The sequence below is a fragment of the Triplophysa rosa genome, linkage group LG13 (genome assembly GCF_024868665.1).
Source record: "Triplophysa rosa linkage group LG13, Trosa_1v2, whole genome shotgun sequence".
NCBI lineage: Eukaryota > Metazoa > Chordata > Actinopteri > Cypriniformes > Nemacheilidae > Triplophysa > Triplophysa rosa.
Genome location: NC_079902.1, coordinates 21,199,805 through 21,216,260, shown reverse-complemented (window position 1 = coordinate 21,216,260; position 16,456 = coordinate 21,199,805). Strand labels below are relative to the sequence as shown.

Here is a 16,456-nt window from a genome sequence, read left to right as displayed (position 1 = left end):
GTGGCACACTGAGTTGACCTTTGACCTTTGTCCTCCTGCAGGTGATGTGTCTCCTATCAGTATGTCTCCCATCAGCCAATCCCAGTTCATTCCACTGGGAGAAATCCTGTGCCTGGCCATTTCTGCCATGAACTCCGCCCGGAAGACTGTCACTCAAGACACTCTCATCGAGCATTTAGCAACATGTTTCCCAGGTAACGCGCTCGGTCAATGACAACACACAACATCTACGATTGTCATTAAAATCTTAATCATTTTAAGAATTGATTTTATTTTGTGGTGACAGTAAGTTTTGTCTAATGTTGTATGCCGGCGTCATATTTGTTTAGTAGTTCACACACATAAAAAATGAGGCCATCATTTACTCAGCTTCAAACCTGTATAAATTACGCTGTACACAAAAGAAGATATTTGGAAAAATGTTTGTAAACTAACATTTCTGGGGCACCATTGACTAAACTACAATGGTAGTAGTCAATAGTGCCCCAGAGCTGTTTGGTTTCCCCCACGCTTCAAAATACCTTCTTTTGTATTCGACAGAACAAGAAAATTTATTCAGATTTGAAACAACTTGAGAGTGAGTAAATGATGACAGAATTTACGTTTTTGGGTGAAGTATCCCTTTAAGATGCTGTGAGCATGATGCTGAGCAAAAGAGATGCAGCAGGTGCAGCCAGTCTTGTGTCTCTGATGTTTTGAGGTAGTTGCTATAGTATCAGTAGTGAACAGTGAGGTTGTCATAGAGTCATGACCTCCCCCTTTCAGCTGTCCCTCTGAACACTGGATTTACCAAGCAATATTTGCTCATCTGTCCAGTAAAAGTTCAACCGAATCATTTTGGCAGGATCAAGAAGGCAGCTCATAATCTACAGCTTTCTTTGACAGGTGTGCGAGTGTATTTACCTGATGATTACGGCAATTGAGTAGCTTTATGTTAGCATGCTTATTCTGCATTCAGACTGCACAATACATATATGCGTATATTTAAGTATGTAAATGTGCATGTTTTTAAAACCAAGAGAAAGTGATATCTGAAGCTCTGAGTTCACAGACCCAATAAGAAAACTGTCCATGGACGTTGTAAGAGAAGTAAATGTCTGAGATAAGCGAGAGGTTGTTTTTCTCGATTGGATTAGACGGTCGCTTAAGTGCGTGTGCGTTTGAGGGAGTCACAGAGTGTTTGTAAGGATGAATTAGGATTGCACCTCATTGACAAGGAAACTAAGCAGGCAACCATGATGTAAGTTCAGGCAACCTTTCTCCATATCAGTGTACTAAAGACATCCACTGGCCCCGTTAAAAATAAAGACGGCTTAAGCCGGCATGCTTTTCCATACTGGGATTACTTTATGCCGCTTAATTTTCATGGACACTTTTGTTTTGTGCTGGTCTAGCTGGTGGAGCAGAATGCTCTTTCTGGTGAAGATAATAAGCTTGGATGGACCATCTCAATACCATCCCAGAATATAACTTAAGATGGTGTTTTCGACAAGTGATGAAAAACGGTTTAACAATCAAACAAGGTCTTAACTGCGCTTTGGCTGTTCTCACAAATATCTTCTCCAGTTGTGTTAAGGCTGGAGAGTTTAATAGCACAGACTGGGACATATTTTACACCCCTGAAACATGGCCGTTTGATCGGGGTGTTGCGTCACACCAGGCCGGTTTTAAGGACTTCATGATGTAATGGGGAGTAATGGCAGCAAAGCTCTAAAGCAAGTCAAGCAGACAGAGAGGGCAGTCACCACTGAACAGTGTCTATATGATGCATTATACACATTTGTGTCATATCAAACATGGCCGAATGTCAGTGTGGTTATATAATGTGCGGTTAAAGTAATGGACTTAGTTGACACAACACATAAAGTTAAAACGTACATGTACGTGTATGTATAAGGGTAAGTGTAACAGGCCATTTCTTTTGTTCGTACGATGGATTCTGAGTAGTCAAATTTTTATTTAATATGATAAATAGTGAAATTAATGATTTTACTGACATTTTATTGTTTTGCACAAAACATACAAAATATGTTGACTTTCTAAACATGGATTTCAGTCTTTGACATGGTCTTGGTCAAGGTTATATTTTCACAGAATGTTTTTAACATTGTGTGTAACAGTAAATCGACAAAAATTACTTTAGCTGGGTATTTACCCAGATAGCACAGTTACGTCTGTAAGCTGTCTGCTAAAGATCAGGAAAACATCTGATGAACATCTGATAAACATCTTAGAAAAGACAGTTATACATACTTTCTAAATCATAAACATCTTACAAGCATCTTCTAGATTTCTATATGACTGATAGGAGACATCTCAGAGACATATTGTAAATGAGCAATCAATAAACAAATATGTCTTGCAGATGTAAATGCAGACATCAAATAATCGTCTCCCAGATATATGTGTGCTATCCTGGTACATACAGGGTCTCTTTATTATTATGAGTTCATAAAACCTAATGTTTTTGTATATAAATTAATTTATTTTATACTTTTTTATTATTAAACTTTTGTCACTTCTCAAAAGCTCTAAATAAATCAAATATTTTAGATCTTATATTTTACATTTTACAGTATTTGCAGTTGTAAACACATGTAGAATTGCTAGTAAATGTGTTCAGTGTAATATTATTTATATTGTGTGGTCTTTCAATGTCTAATGTGAAGTTGTTATATTGATCATGTTAAGATTGTGGTATCCGTGTCATTGATTTGACTAGTTTTGCTGAAGTAAACCTGATCCTCTTTTGTCTCTCTAACAGGCGTCCCCACTCCGAGTATGGAGATTCTGCGGCACACGCTCAATATGCTGGTCCGAGAGCGGAAGATCTACCCCACCCCAGAGGGTTATTTCATTGTCACCCAGCAGACATACTTCATCACGCCCTCCCTCATTAGGACTAACAGCAAGTGGTACCACCTGGATGAGAGGATACCGGACCGCATGCAACAGCAACCCTGTACCTCCCCTCATTCGGGTACCATGACACCCTCCACGTCCGGATGCGTCCGGGAGAGATCTCACCACAAGAACCACAGCGACTCCTACAACAACAGTTACCGGGAGGACATGCCCAGCACACATACCTCAACCTTACAGAGAAGATCTAAGGAGCATAAAGAGCATTCTCCTGTGTCTCCGCCCCCTCAGCAGTCATCGGAGAAGACTAAAAATACACTTAGCTTTCCATTCAAAACAGAGACGAACAGTAAACAAAGTAAAGACGGAACAAGCAGCAGCAGTGGGGAGAAGCAGTCCAAGAAATTTGGGCTGAAGCTCTTCAGGCTCAGCTTTAAGAAGGACAAGACGAAACACCTAGCCACGTTCTCCGCCCAGTTCCCACCTGAGGAGTGGCCGCTGCGTGACGAGGAGACGCCCAACACGGTTCCCAGAGATGTGGAGATGGAGATCATACGTCGCATAAACCCAGATCTGACCGTGGAGAACCTGGCTCGCCACACGGCCGTCATGAAGCGGCTGGAGGAGGAGAAGGCGCAAAGGAACAGAGCGAACGCCTCGGCCCAGCAGAGCGCCCGCAACAAGCGGAGTCGCAGTCATCGCAAGACCCAGCAGGGCAAGACCTCACGTTCCCATAGCAAAACGCGAGCGTCCAGGGGCGACCCTTCTGAAGGATCTAATCTGGACATATCCTACGACAGGGATTACAAATTCTACAGTTCCTCATTGGTGCGTTCTCCGCGTGAAACTATGATGTCCATGGAGCGGAATAGGGGGAAGTATTTGGTACACAGCAACCCCAATATTGTGGAGTCTCATTTCACAACCGCACCAGAATGGGATGTTTCCGGGGAATTGGCAAAGCGGAGGACAGAGATGCCATTCCCGGAACCCTCCAGGGCACAGTCCCATTCTAAAGTCCATCGAAGTCACAGTCACACGCAAGAGAGGAAGTCACGACACGAGAGGTCGGACAAGGCCAAAGGGAGGTCCCGCTCCATGGACAACTCCAAAGGACCGCTCGGTGGTCAATTCTTGGGTCCTCCGGAAGACTTTGAGTGCAGTCCCGATGACAGAAGTCGGTACTATACTGATGACGGTACTTTAAGGGCATCTGCACAGGCGACCCACTATTCCCGTATCATGCTTTCTGCTGCTAGATTACATTCTGATGTTTGTGTGCCTGACGTCGGGAGAGGAACCTCGGAGGACGCTGTGCTTTACAGGACTCTGGAGAAGAGTAAAAGCAGGGATAGTCTTCCTGCTTACAACGACTTGAAGTCTTGCTCTCCCAAAATGCCCGTGGACGATTATTTCCAGTGCACCGCGGCGAATGAAGTCTCTCTTTCGGCCCCATCTTCTTTACAGCCCCATCTTCCCAGCCATGACTATACAGATAGCGTCTGGAAGGGGATCTCCTCGGGCCGAACGACTCCTCACTTAACCCCTCACCTAACCCCTCATCTAACCCCGTCGCACCCTATGGAATATCAAGAGGAAACCACTATGGGACAAAGTAGTATTCCCATAGCGAAAACAAGCCAGACTCCCGAGCCGATCCCCAACGGACGACTGTCGCGCCAACACAATCCAGACTCAGGTGACTTGGACAACATGACGGAGGTTTACAGTCAGGAGACATTATTCAAACCCCCAGACTATGTGGAGAGCAGCTTCTCCAGGCCAGGTACGATACGTCGGTCTCCTCACACGAAGTCAACCGAGGTGCTAGAGACTCAAGAGCACTTTGACAAACCCCTACCGCTGACCGTGCCACCTTCTTCTGGTCAGGAACAGGCGTCGTGCGCAGAAACCACCTTCGACTACTACAATGTGTCGGACGATGACTCGGAGGAGACGAGTCATAAGAACAGGATGCAGGAGAAGGTTATGGAAGAGGGAGGAACCATGCAGTGGCTGTTGGAGCGGGAGAAGGAGAGGGATCTGCAGCGCAAATTCGAAAAGAACCTCACGTTCTTGAGCCCCAAGGAGGGCGAGGGCAACAGCAGTCAAAAAGCGGTTCATTCAACACGATTGGACAGTATGGACTCCAGCAGTGTGACTGTGGATAGTGGATTTAATTCGCCACGGTAAGGCACTCAGGGCCACTTTAAGGGTTTACGTGTTTTGTTGGTGAAATGATGGTCATGCTATTCTATGAATAGACATGCATTATTATCCTTGTTTTTATCTCGGTGTTAACTCACAGGATGTTTTTTTGCTTTTATAGGATTCTGTAGAGTTTAATTCCAATTCATGCAAACGTTGTTTTTTTTTTACGCAGTTGTAGCAACCGTTGTGAATGAGATTAAAGGGATACTTCACCCTAAAATTCGGTCATCATTTACTCACCTTCGTGTTGTTCCAAATGTGTATAAATGTCTTTGTTCACAGTACACAGAGAAAGATATTTGGAAGAATGCTTGTAACCAGACAGATTTTGCCCCCCATTGACTCCCATAGTAGGAAATACCACTTTATCGTTTTTTTCTGTTGAACACAAAAGAAGAAATTTGAAGAATTTGAAGTATTTTTTCCTACTATGGTAGTCAATGGGGGCAAAATCTGTCTGGTTATAAGCATTCTTCCAAATATCTTTCTCCGAGTTCATCAGAACAAAGAAATGTATACAGATTTGGAACAACTCGAGGGTGAGTAAATGATGACAGAACTTTCAATTTTGGGTGAAGTATCCCTTCAAAGCCAGAAACCCACTCTATAAAAGCATTGCAAGTGCATTGTCCCATTCTTACATTACCATGCCAGTAACAAACCAAAAAGAAGCAATAGTTACTTTCAAATGTCTGCGCCATTAAAACAAACATGATATTCTTTCTGTCCTTCTATACCCAAGGACGGCACAATTCTCTTCGAACAGTTGCTTTGTCATAACAATGATTGTTGTGCAAACTGATGGTTTACATGGAAGCCTGCTATAGCTGCAAATCCACCTAATTATGAATTCATTTTTTTATTTGCATGAAATCTAGAAGCATTTGAGTTCACATTAGTTTGACTACATTTGTGTAGAGTGTGTTTCAGGTCTAATACCGCTGTGAATAATGTTTATTAAAATAAGAGGCGTTAAAGGGATAATTCCCCCCAAAATGAAAATTCAATCATTATTTATTAACCCTTGTGTCGATCCAAACCTATATGACTTTGTTGTGTCAAACACTAAGGAAGATGGATGGTAAGGAAGAATGTTGGTAACCAACAACACCGGCGCTCATTGACGTATGGACAACTTTTAATCTTCTTTTGTGTTTCAGGTTTTAAATGATGTGAGGGTAAATAAATCACAGAATTTTTAGTTTTGGGTGAACTATCCGAATACACTTTAGGTCAACCACTACCAATTTCAACTGCAATTTTTGAAAGGGTTTACACCATTATGTTTTTATATTTTAACTGTTCATTTTGTTCGAATGAACGTCATGTTTGTATAAATGCTGCGTTGTTGCATCATGTGTTCTTAACTAAACTCCAGCAGGTTGAGCATTACAATATAAAACACATAAGCACACTTGAGTCACTGTTGATATGTGACATATGAGGCCTTAACAGAAATAATTCATTTGGACTTGTTGCCTTGAGCACATGATGAAACTTGTGCAGATTTAAGTTGTGCCCTGTCCTTGCACCCTGACCTTTGTCCTGATGTCTTCCCAATGTCTGAAACCTCTCATATTGAAAGACTGTAGACGTCTTCATGTTCACAGTGCAATAATATTGACTCAGAAACAGAGAAGTTGGATTGAAACCTGTTTTGCAGGAGAAAGTCCAACAATAGAAAAGACTTACAATTCCACTTTAGAAAATCCAGCATGCATTGAATCTGACCTGTTGTTGAAATTCATGAAGTGCATTTTCTGAATGTGTTCAGGAAAAAATGTTATTGGATGAAGAAAAAACAAGCACTGTATTTGTTGCTCGGGTCAGCCGGCGAGGCTTCAGGCCAAACAGGCTGATGAGATATTTCAAACATTTGAGGAAACAAAATGTGCCCCGTGTTTTTGTTTTAAAATTGTGAATGTTTGTTTTTCCCCCAATTAAATTGTTTTACATACAGTGGTTCAGTTGCAGTATTTATCCGTGTGTATGTGTGTTTGTGCAATTATTTCCTGTGTTTTCATTTTACCCTCTTCCACGTGGTGACAAGTCATTGTCAAAACATGATAGACAGAAAAGGAAGAAAATTCAAGCTAAAAGTGTCACTCTTTTAACTAGCAGTTTATTAAACAACTTGTGTGGTTTTACAAGGCAAATATTGTTTTGGACCTTTGAATAATTTATAACCCAGTGGTTGGGTTTGTCCCTTTTTTGACTCGAATCGTATTTTGAATAAACAATAGTAAAAAATGAGAAGATTGAAACGGCGGTAGTCAATGAATCTCTGAAAGAGGTTAAATTATACAGCGAGAAATACGACAACTTTCACCTACATCTTAGAGGGAATAAAGAAACGAATCCTCACCTAAAATTGTGCAACATGATATGATGTTTTCAGAAAAGTTGAAATGAGTTTAGTTAGAGCTGAATGGATTAGTTACAGAAGATTCAGATTGACAAGTCGATTATGATGAATCTGTTGTTATCCTCTGATTTTATTTACTCCCACAAATCTATTCAGTTTTACATTCACCCTTTCAAATGTGTGCAGTCACATTTAATATGGATTTCATTACATATGAAGCTGTTTTTACACAGCCAGTGGAAATAAAACTCACGGTGATCTATTGACAAGTGCCAAAATCCATCCATAACCCCTAATATATATAAATGTTGTCTCGTCATGTTTGTATTCCTTTTGTCATGATCTTAAATGTTATTCCCAACGTATCTATCCATCTGTTCTCTTCTTTTTCTGCTCTTTCTGTTTCTTATGTTTCTCTTGATGCTAATTAGACATCCAGATAGGTTGTTGTAATGTTAAAGGGCTGGTTCATGCAAAAAAAAGACTTCTGTCTTTGTTTTTTTGACCCTTAACATCTTTTTGAGTAAAATTGTAGACCTTTTGTTTTATACTGAGAATCTATGGAGACTGGGGTTGCCAAGTTATAAAATTACTCAATTAAAACACACTATAAGTGGTCCATTTAATGACTTTCAAGCCATTTTTAAAGTGCCCCCTGAAGCCATAAAATACAATGTCTTATGGTGCTTTTTCATGCAGAATATTCATTTTTGGGTGAACGGTCCCTTTAAAACATAGATAATGCACATCTTTGTCTCCTTTTAACCTGTGACTGATTAATTTTCCATGGCTGTTTTCTTCATAACACTTCTCCTTCTATTTCTCCCTTTCCTTGTCCTTTTGTACTCCTTCAGCACACGGGAAAGTCTCGCTTCAAACACATCAAGTAATGTGGAAAATAGCAGACGCCAGAATCTGGCTTTGAGTCCGGGACACATTGGCACCAAAAGACCCCCGCCGCCCTACCAGCCCCCCGGCTTCCGTACCGTTCGCGAGCAGCCCGCCACTCGCACTGAGAAACAGGCCTCCATCACCAGCGTGTAGTGACGGGACCTGCGGGGGGCACCACCTGTTAACCTGTCATTCTTCATCGGGACTGTTACAATCTGACAGGCAGGACCTTTCGAGTTAGTGTGAAGACTATTTCAGCTGTATTTTCAAATACAGAAACACCGTTCGTCATAATTCACTGGGAGCATCTTGTAGTTTTTTTTTTATAGAAATGTTTGTAACAACAAATATTGCTGCACACATACAGGTCACTTCATAAGGATGACATGTGAGGTGATCTACGATCATGTTTGGGATAAAATCCTTAATCAAACACATTTGTAGCTTAGCGTATCCACTACGGGTTTTATTGGTCTTCTGATCCAAACTAGCTGCATTGCCTCCGCCTATTCGTTCATTTCTGCCGAGCTTCATTCTGTAATCTCAGGTCCCTTCTGACTTGCCGTGTCATATTTGCTGGTCACTGTATTCTATATTAGTGGCGGCGACCCTGAAAATCTGAACAAACTATAGGCCTACTCTTCTGTTTCATTCATTTGATCATATCCTTGTGTGCTGTCCACCGTCGTGGGTTATTTCTGTAGTTTAAAACACCGCCATGGCATTATTTGTTAAAAAAATTAGATACTACTGGTGCTTTCTCATTGAATGGACCGCTATGTAAAGTATGAATCCATTTTTGTCGATTTTCTATTTTGACCAGGTGCTTTCTAATACAGAACGAAATGACACACATTGCTACCTCCACAATCTGTACAGTCGTAGAGGGAGACAAGAGATTTCCATCCCGCATCTCAGATCTCTGCTGTATTAGACAAACACTATCAGCTTGCAAACTGTGAATGTACTGCTACTGCTTCTCAATCACATCGAGACCATCAAAGCGTTAGTAAGTTGCTGTTCTCATTGTAATAGAGAGACTGTGTAGAGTTTGGAATCTTATAGGACCATGTAGAAGGGCATATCTCTGATGTGTCCGGCCATTTGGTTTTTATTGTTATTATTTCCATCATATTTTGACAGTTCTTTTATTTTAATATCAATTCATGAAGAAAAAAACATTTGATCAATATTTTACAGATTTTTGACACATGGGAGAGAAGTTTTAAAGTTTGATGTATTTTTAGTTTTGATTCGAATGTTCTGGAACATAAATGTAACGTTTCATTTACGCTTTACTTAACGTATTATATCACAATGATCACCCACTACATAAAACCCCTAAATCAGATTTTCCCCATTTAAATTCATTTACTACATTTTTAATCTCAATTTATTCTGAAAAGTGAAAACTGGATTTTTTTCTCGTTTTTACAGTATTTCACTTTTTTGTTATTTCTTACCAAATTGAATACATTTATGTTGAACAGATTTATCAAACAACCAAGCAATTGTTTGGTATATAAACATTTCTCATTTATTCTCAGTTCTGTAGCTTGTTTTGTCCCAGTACTCAAAAACTGTTTAATACGTTTTAAAATTAGTTTTAAAATTATAATCTCTCTCAAATGTGAAATAAGGTTTCACTTTTCCATTTAGTAAACATCTGTCATAATTTATCTCTGAGCAGGAGTCCAGTCATAACTCGAAAATGGATTCTGAAGGACGGCAAAGTGTCACGTTATTAAATAAAAGCGCATAACTACAGGCAGAATTACCTTGTAATACCATTTTTGCACTAATGCCTGTTCTCTAGTGACTGTAAAAGGAAAAAAAGGAAAAAAATCATCCGAAGGGATGTGCTGTTTATACTGAACATATTTCATACGAAATTCTGATAGTCCATGCAATGTCTTCCCTAAACATGATGGATTTCTTATGGTTCTCAATAACATTGTTCCTTTTTGTGACATCACGTCATTCTGTAAGAGATGGCTATCTGTCAAGCTGAGTATAAAAATCTACGAGGGGAATTTTTTGGTAAAGTCTATAATATTTCAAAGATTCCCCAGCTGTGTAGTCGTGCTGTTAAATGTTTTAGTGTACTAAATCCCTTCCTTAGGGATTGTGTAACTTTTTAAGACAATAAAATAACATGTTTAAAGTAAACGTCTGATATCTGTTGTGTTTGGTGTAATGTAAATCCCAGAACTTTTTGTTATTATTAACAGTGTAGTACCACATATTACCACTAGAAGGAGCTTGCCACAAAATGATTTCTTAATATAGTTCTGTAGCTTTAAATTAGAAGAACTCCTGTTTGCATTATTTGGTTGTTTCTATAGAATAAATGTCAATTATTTTGTCTCACAATTGAGCCTCACAGGGAATCCACCATTTGGCAAGAGTTATAAAAGTTATTACTTGATAAACGAGGTCAACACTAGTTTGGCATAATGTTATTAATGTCTTTGAGAATATATAGCATTTTCATAATGGGAATGAGGTCTAGGTGGGTTTCCCTGGCTCATGAAAGATTGACGATCCAGATTCTAGACTATTTCCATGAATAGTATTATGTGAGGAACACAAGATGACTGAAGACTGTCAAAAACAAACAACAATTTGAGGTTAACTATAACTCAACTCAACTCAACTTTATTTATATAGCGCTTTTACAATTTTCATTGTTACAAAGCAGCTGCACATGAGACACATTGACTACAAAAGGAATACTATAGTTCACAGTCGCCACAAAAATCTTCATTTCCTGAAGTGTTTCCATGTTTGCTTTAACCCTGAACATTATGGGCAGTGGCTTAGTTTCATAAGACCTTGCAGGGCCTATTTAAATACATTTTGCCCAGTAATTTAACACATTCATCTATGCATTCTTACATTTATGCATTTAGCAGATGCAAAGCAATTTACATTACGTAAATCGTATTATATTGTATTGTCATTGTGTTAAATGTCTGTACTAGAAGCTTCCAACACCAAAGAAAATTCCTTGTGTGTGCAAGCACACTTGGCAATAAAGCTCTTCTGATTCTGATTCTGATTAAAAGATATACCTTTTATGTATGTGTGTTCACTGGGATTCAAACCCATAATCTTTGCTCTCCTAATGCAATGCACTTCTAAATGATCTACAGAAGCCCAAGTTTAGTTTGGAGACAACTAGGAGTTTATTCAGCGGCTTTGATAATGCAGGAGAGAAATACAACTAGTTTGAACAGTACAACATAGCAATTAAAAATGATTTCTACCACAAAATAGACCTGAAGCTTTTCAACTCCATGATTCTTCAATCCGCATTGAGCGTCAGTAACATTTTTCCATGCAATGTTAAAAAATGAGGAAGATGTGCAGTCAAAAGAAGTCCCACACATAACGGAATCATAGTGTGCAAACTCTGGTTTTCAATGCCGTTAACTCGATAACATTCAGTAAAATGCACTCAGTAGATTCAAATATAGTTTAAAATCAGTCATTTAAAACATATTAAGCATTTAAACAGATGGTAAATATGACACAACCTCAATGCATTTTAAAAATCAACAATAAATATTAAAACATGGAATAAACTGGTCAGAGTAATACACAAAGTAACTAAATTAACATTGCTGTATATTGAAGTGTTAGGAAGTTATGCTGTTGTTATGGTAAACGCGTGTGGTGCTATCTCGTTCCTCTTTGCTATCTGCTGTTTCCATAACATCACCACTCATGTGGGATATGAGATCAAGTATGCAAACATGCTAATCCAGTTTTTCTTGGCCAAATCAAACGTCTAACCTTCCTCAGAAAACTGATCATGGATCAGCCAGTAACATCTAAAGTCAGTTATATTCAACATGCACGTAGCAGAGAGAGGGTAAATAACGACTGTAATGACCTCAAGAGAAATACTTCACATATTTAAGGTTCTGAATACTATGAGCTTTAACGGATCGAATATGTGCAAAGTGCTTGTGTGTTAGTGTTTGTCTAATTCACAACGGCAGATGAGCACATCTTGTTGATCCCGCAAAGTCTGGATCCTCTGTACAGGTAATAGTAACCCTATGAGAGAGAAATATATATATTATTATGCATTTATAATTTTGTATATATTATTTTATATAAAATTTATTTTGTATTATTGTTTATTTTTAATTTGATTAATCACGATAAATTGCATCCAGAATAATGCATATTAATTTTGTATTTATAAAAACATACACATACATGCATATACAGTATTTAAGGAAAATATAAAATTTAATAAACATGTATAGTTTAAATTATTGGTAAATATAAATAAATACATGTAAATATTTTCTAAATACATGTGTGTGTATCCTTTATAAATACAAAATTAATATGCACAGTACACAGACAAATATTATGTAAACACAAACTTTTATTTTGGATGAGATTCATTGTTTGACAGCCCTAATTTTCATGCAATGTTTTTTTACGCCAAAGTAAAGCAACTTGTTATTTTAAGAATGCAATAAAAGTTCCCGTGAGTTTCTTACCTGTTCTCCGTAGTCCTCTCCCCAGCTGTTTTTGATGGCCCAGTATGGAATGCCGTTTCCTGCATACACAAGCACATAAAGCATCTACCAAAAACTTTCCCACAAATGACTCTATTGACCTATTCTGCCGAGCTGCAATAACAGTTTTTCTGTAAAGGACAGAGCGATCTCTTAGTTAGATGTTAATAAAACTCACGTTCTCCGTATCCAATAAGCAGCACAGCGTGGTCAATCATCCAGGGGTTACAGAAGATCTTTAGAGGGTGAGATACACCCTTTCGGTAGAACTGGAACATAACAAATAAATAACAAATAATGTTTTAAACTCAGTAAAGACAGCAGCACTAGATATATGTTAGACTAAAGTAAAAAGTATTCAGGAAATGACGATCCTACTGAAAGTATGATATTTATGTTTATACATCATTATATTTATAGATATGTAACATAAGCAAATGTCTACATGCTGACAATTTATTTTTGTAATGATGTGATATTTGTGTTACCTGCATGGCAAAGGCATTGAGAGCAGCAGACACCGGACCATTTTCAGCCAGCCACGCAGCAATCTCTGTTGACAAAGAAGAAAGACATTTTATATTAGCAGAATGTTTACAACCAGAAACAGGATAAGAAAATCAGAGCCAAGTTCAACGTACATCTCGCATTAACTCGATAATTTTCAGAGACGTTTATTTTCAACTGCGACTAAGTTGTATTTATTAGATCAGGTACTTATTACCATTCTCAAAGTTATTGTGCTTTAGATTGAACTTTTAATATTTATGCTTATTTACAGATGTTTGCTCTCCTGTTATTTGTCCCTCTCACCCTTCTCATCACTGGGAAGTTCGACAGAGCTGTTGATGTAAGCGGCCACCTTCCCTGTAGAGAAGTCACAGTTCTGTTTGTGTCCTGTATAGCTGTAGTCGGTCTCTGTCTCAATACCTCCTGTGTGTGTACGAGAGAAACGTGTGTTTATAAAGCACAAATTGTTCTCTTGTAGGAAATTTCTGTTTTTTCTTACCAAGCTTCTCGATGGCTTCGTAAGCATTGGATGGTAGGCCACCTCCACAAGCCTGGTCCAGCTTATCACAGTCCACTAGTTCTATAAAAAGGAAAAATGAATTTGGGATTAATTTGGTTATACATTGCGAAATGTACATCTTCGTTGAGTTTAAATTGACCTTGCTCAGAGAGAGACAGTAGCTGGCCTGACTTCTTGAACCATTGACCCTCAATGTTTCCCGTCACAGAGAATGCCCAACAAGAGCCACACATGCCCTGCAACAGAAAGTCAAACAAGTTAGCTTTTAACTCGATGAAACCAGCTTGCTAAATCGTTTTTTTTTTTACCGATTCAATTCATTCCTTCCCAATGATTCATTTCAAATGATTTGAGCTCTTATACCTGATTTTTCACAGGACTGACAGCTCCATGATCCCTCCAGTCCCAGGTCTCAGGAGCGGCTCTGCTGGCTGGACTCGCCGGATTCATTTGCTTCTTTGAAGTCCACTGGCTCAGCATTGGGTTGAGGTACATCATTCTGAACTCATCCTCTAAACAGACAGGAGACGGAGATGAACTAATATGTTATTTTAAATTGTAAATATGTATGTGTAGTTCAATATTATCACAATTTCTCATTGATCTGCTATTTTTACTTATGTCTCACCCTATAATAACCATTGAAAATCAAGAAATCCATACGCATACCTGTGAGGTCACTGAACTTGGTGACCCCGTACTCTGCTGACCCCTGTTCCAGAGACTGCAGCGTCTGCACGGTTTTCATATTTTCCTGGAAAATGCGCAGGCGCGTCTCTGCCTCTGAAGGTGAAATGAAACAATACTTGTAAAATGTACAATAATGTAAAAATGGGACTACTAGATTTCTTACAAATAATTCCTGTTAATATACTGTACTGACCCTCTTGAGAACTGTAGGTTCGGTTGAATTTGATCATAAACTTTTTGAACTCGGTCAAAAGCTCCACAGATTCCTGAATAACATAAAAGTGCATGCTTTACATATTTTATTATAAACATATTTCTACATATTGTACACTAAACCATACCTTTGCAGGTTTGCCATGAGTCAAGGGTACAGCTGCAACCTTTTTCAGCTCCTTGGAAACTAAGAAACAAACAATATGAAGGTAACTACACACTCATTCTGGACAGAAAATACTGTTATGTGCACGACAGAATGATTGTGCATCTGTTGTTTATGCTGAACTGCATAAACAGATATAGTAAACTGCTCTATGTCGGATATTTGTCCTGTTACTGACCTGCCGGCTGACATTTCTGTTTGAGCAGTGTGTATTTGTTTTCCCAGGGAATGTCCCAAACCTCGAACAAACACGCTTCAGTCTGAGGAGAGATTGAAATCTATTAGCATTTATATTAAACTAAACATTCAAATGTGAAAAACATACAAACACTGAGACGGCCACATTAGGAGAGTGACCTAGTTCACACATGGGTTACTGTCATATTAGGCCATTTGAAATCGCAAGATCACAGTCACGTGAGTTTTGGCTTATTTGTTTATTTCCGTTTTGTATGTTTATATGTTTAATGTGGATGAAGGATTCAATTAGTTCAGTCTGTTTGTACTGCTCACCTTCTGTTTGTGCTGCTCTGGGAGAAAATCGCAGGTCCTCACAGCACTCTGTACTGAAGATTTCTTGCACTGTGTGCTTCCAATCTCCACCAAAATACTGTACCTCACACCCTTCACCAGCTGTGCAATAATGGGTAGACAACTTAATTGACAGTTTATTGAGAAATAATATATCTTATATAAAAACACATCAGCATATAGAACAATTCTCAAACAATGACATTTTTGTCATTTAAAATAGATGTCATTTGATCTATTTCACAGATTTCCTTAGAAACATCAATGTGTGGTCAAGATTGCGCAGCTTCTCTTTCACTACTGTGATTGACTTTTGCGCAAAAAGGATGCAGCGTTGACCTGAATGAATCAGCTTGGCGCTGTTATGTATACGGGCCCTCTACACGCGCTCTGCCCTTGTTTACATCTGATCAAATGAACAGCGGTTAAAAACAATTATTAAATGCAGATCACGTATAATAAACATAAGACAATTAAATAAAGCATAAAAGAAGAATTACTACACAAATAAGATTTTTATTTGGTTAAAATGTTAAATACATGTCAAAGGTTTAATTTATAGTTTTAACGTTACCTGTTTGCTGGCTGATATGATTTTACTGACACGGCGTAAGTGCAAAGAGTTGGAGGCCATATTATATCGTTCTTCAGCGAATTTGATTGCTTTTAAAACCCCCGGGTCCGATTCGGACAGCCGGACTGGGGATCCTGGCGCTCCGAAAACCGGGCGATCCGTTCCATCTTCTAAACCCAAAACCAAACCGACCAGAACACAGCAGGCGATAACGGAGTGACAGCGGCTAAAATGCGTGTTCATGTTGTCGAGCTCTCTGAGGAGAACACACGACGTTAAATCGGGTCTTTGTTTTCAGATCGTGAGCCTTTAAGCCCGCAGTGTTTTGTTGATCCAGAGGGCGAATCGTCAGTCTGCGAAACGCTGCGCACGAAGATGGAAA

The 16,456-nt window shown here is 38.9% G+C and overlaps 2 protein-coding genes across 8 annotated transcripts in view; one reads left to right on the top strand and one right to left on the bottom strand.

The window, feature by feature from the left end:
* The window catches only part of stox2b (storkhead box 2b), a 56,587-nt gene extending 46,095 nt beyond the window's left edge, over nt 1–10,492 (top strand). For all 7 annotated transcript variants that reach the window (XM_057349356.1, XM_057349358.1, XM_057349362.1 and 4 more), the window contains exons 2-4: nt 42–194; nt 2,765–5,051; nt 8,293–10,492. In XM_057349356.1, the coding sequence (XP_057205339.1) occupies nt 42–194; nt 2,765–5,051; nt 8,293–8,482 (2,630 nt within the window). In that variant the 3' untranslated portion in view covers nt 8,483–10,492. The remainder of the gene's footprint in view (nt 1–41; nt 195–2,764; nt 5,052–8,292) is intronic.
* Nucleotides 10,493–11,493: 1,001 nt separating this feature from the next.
* Nucleotides 11,494–16,435, bottom strand: ctsf (cathepsin F). Its single transcript, XM_057349294.1, has 14 exons — nt 16,075–16,435; nt 15,483–15,602; nt 15,148–15,229; nt 14,932–14,990; nt 14,784–14,856; nt 14,570–14,683; nt 14,264–14,412; nt 14,040–14,136; nt 13,880–13,960; nt 13,684–13,803; nt 13,359–13,423; nt 13,049–13,139; nt 12,853–12,911; nt 11,494–12,394 (listed from the first exon to the last, which is right to left on the bottom strand). The coding sequence occupies exons 1-14, from the start codon at nt 16,315–16,317 to the stop codon at nt 12,320–12,322; spliced, it is 1,428 nt and encodes a 475-aa protein (XP_057205277.1). The 5' UTR covers nt 16,318–16,435; the 3' UTR covers nt 11,494–12,319.
* Nucleotides 16,436–16,456: the final 21 nt, after the last annotated feature.

Bases quoted from the DNA above. Each gene is read 5' to 3' on its own strand.
- ctsf (XM_057349294.1), bottom strand. From the start codon at position 16,317: ATGAACACGCATTTTAGCCGCTGTCACTCCGTTATCGCCTGCTGTGTT. The intron at 13,424-13,683 runs GTGAGAGGGACA...CTTTGTCAACAG, and splicing joins ACTTCCCAGTGATGAGAAGG to AGATTGCTGCGTGGCTGGCT. The intron at 12,395-12,852 runs GTAAGAAACTCA...TCTCTCTCATAG, and splicing joins GAGAGGACTACGGAGAACAG to GGTTACTATTACCTGTACAG.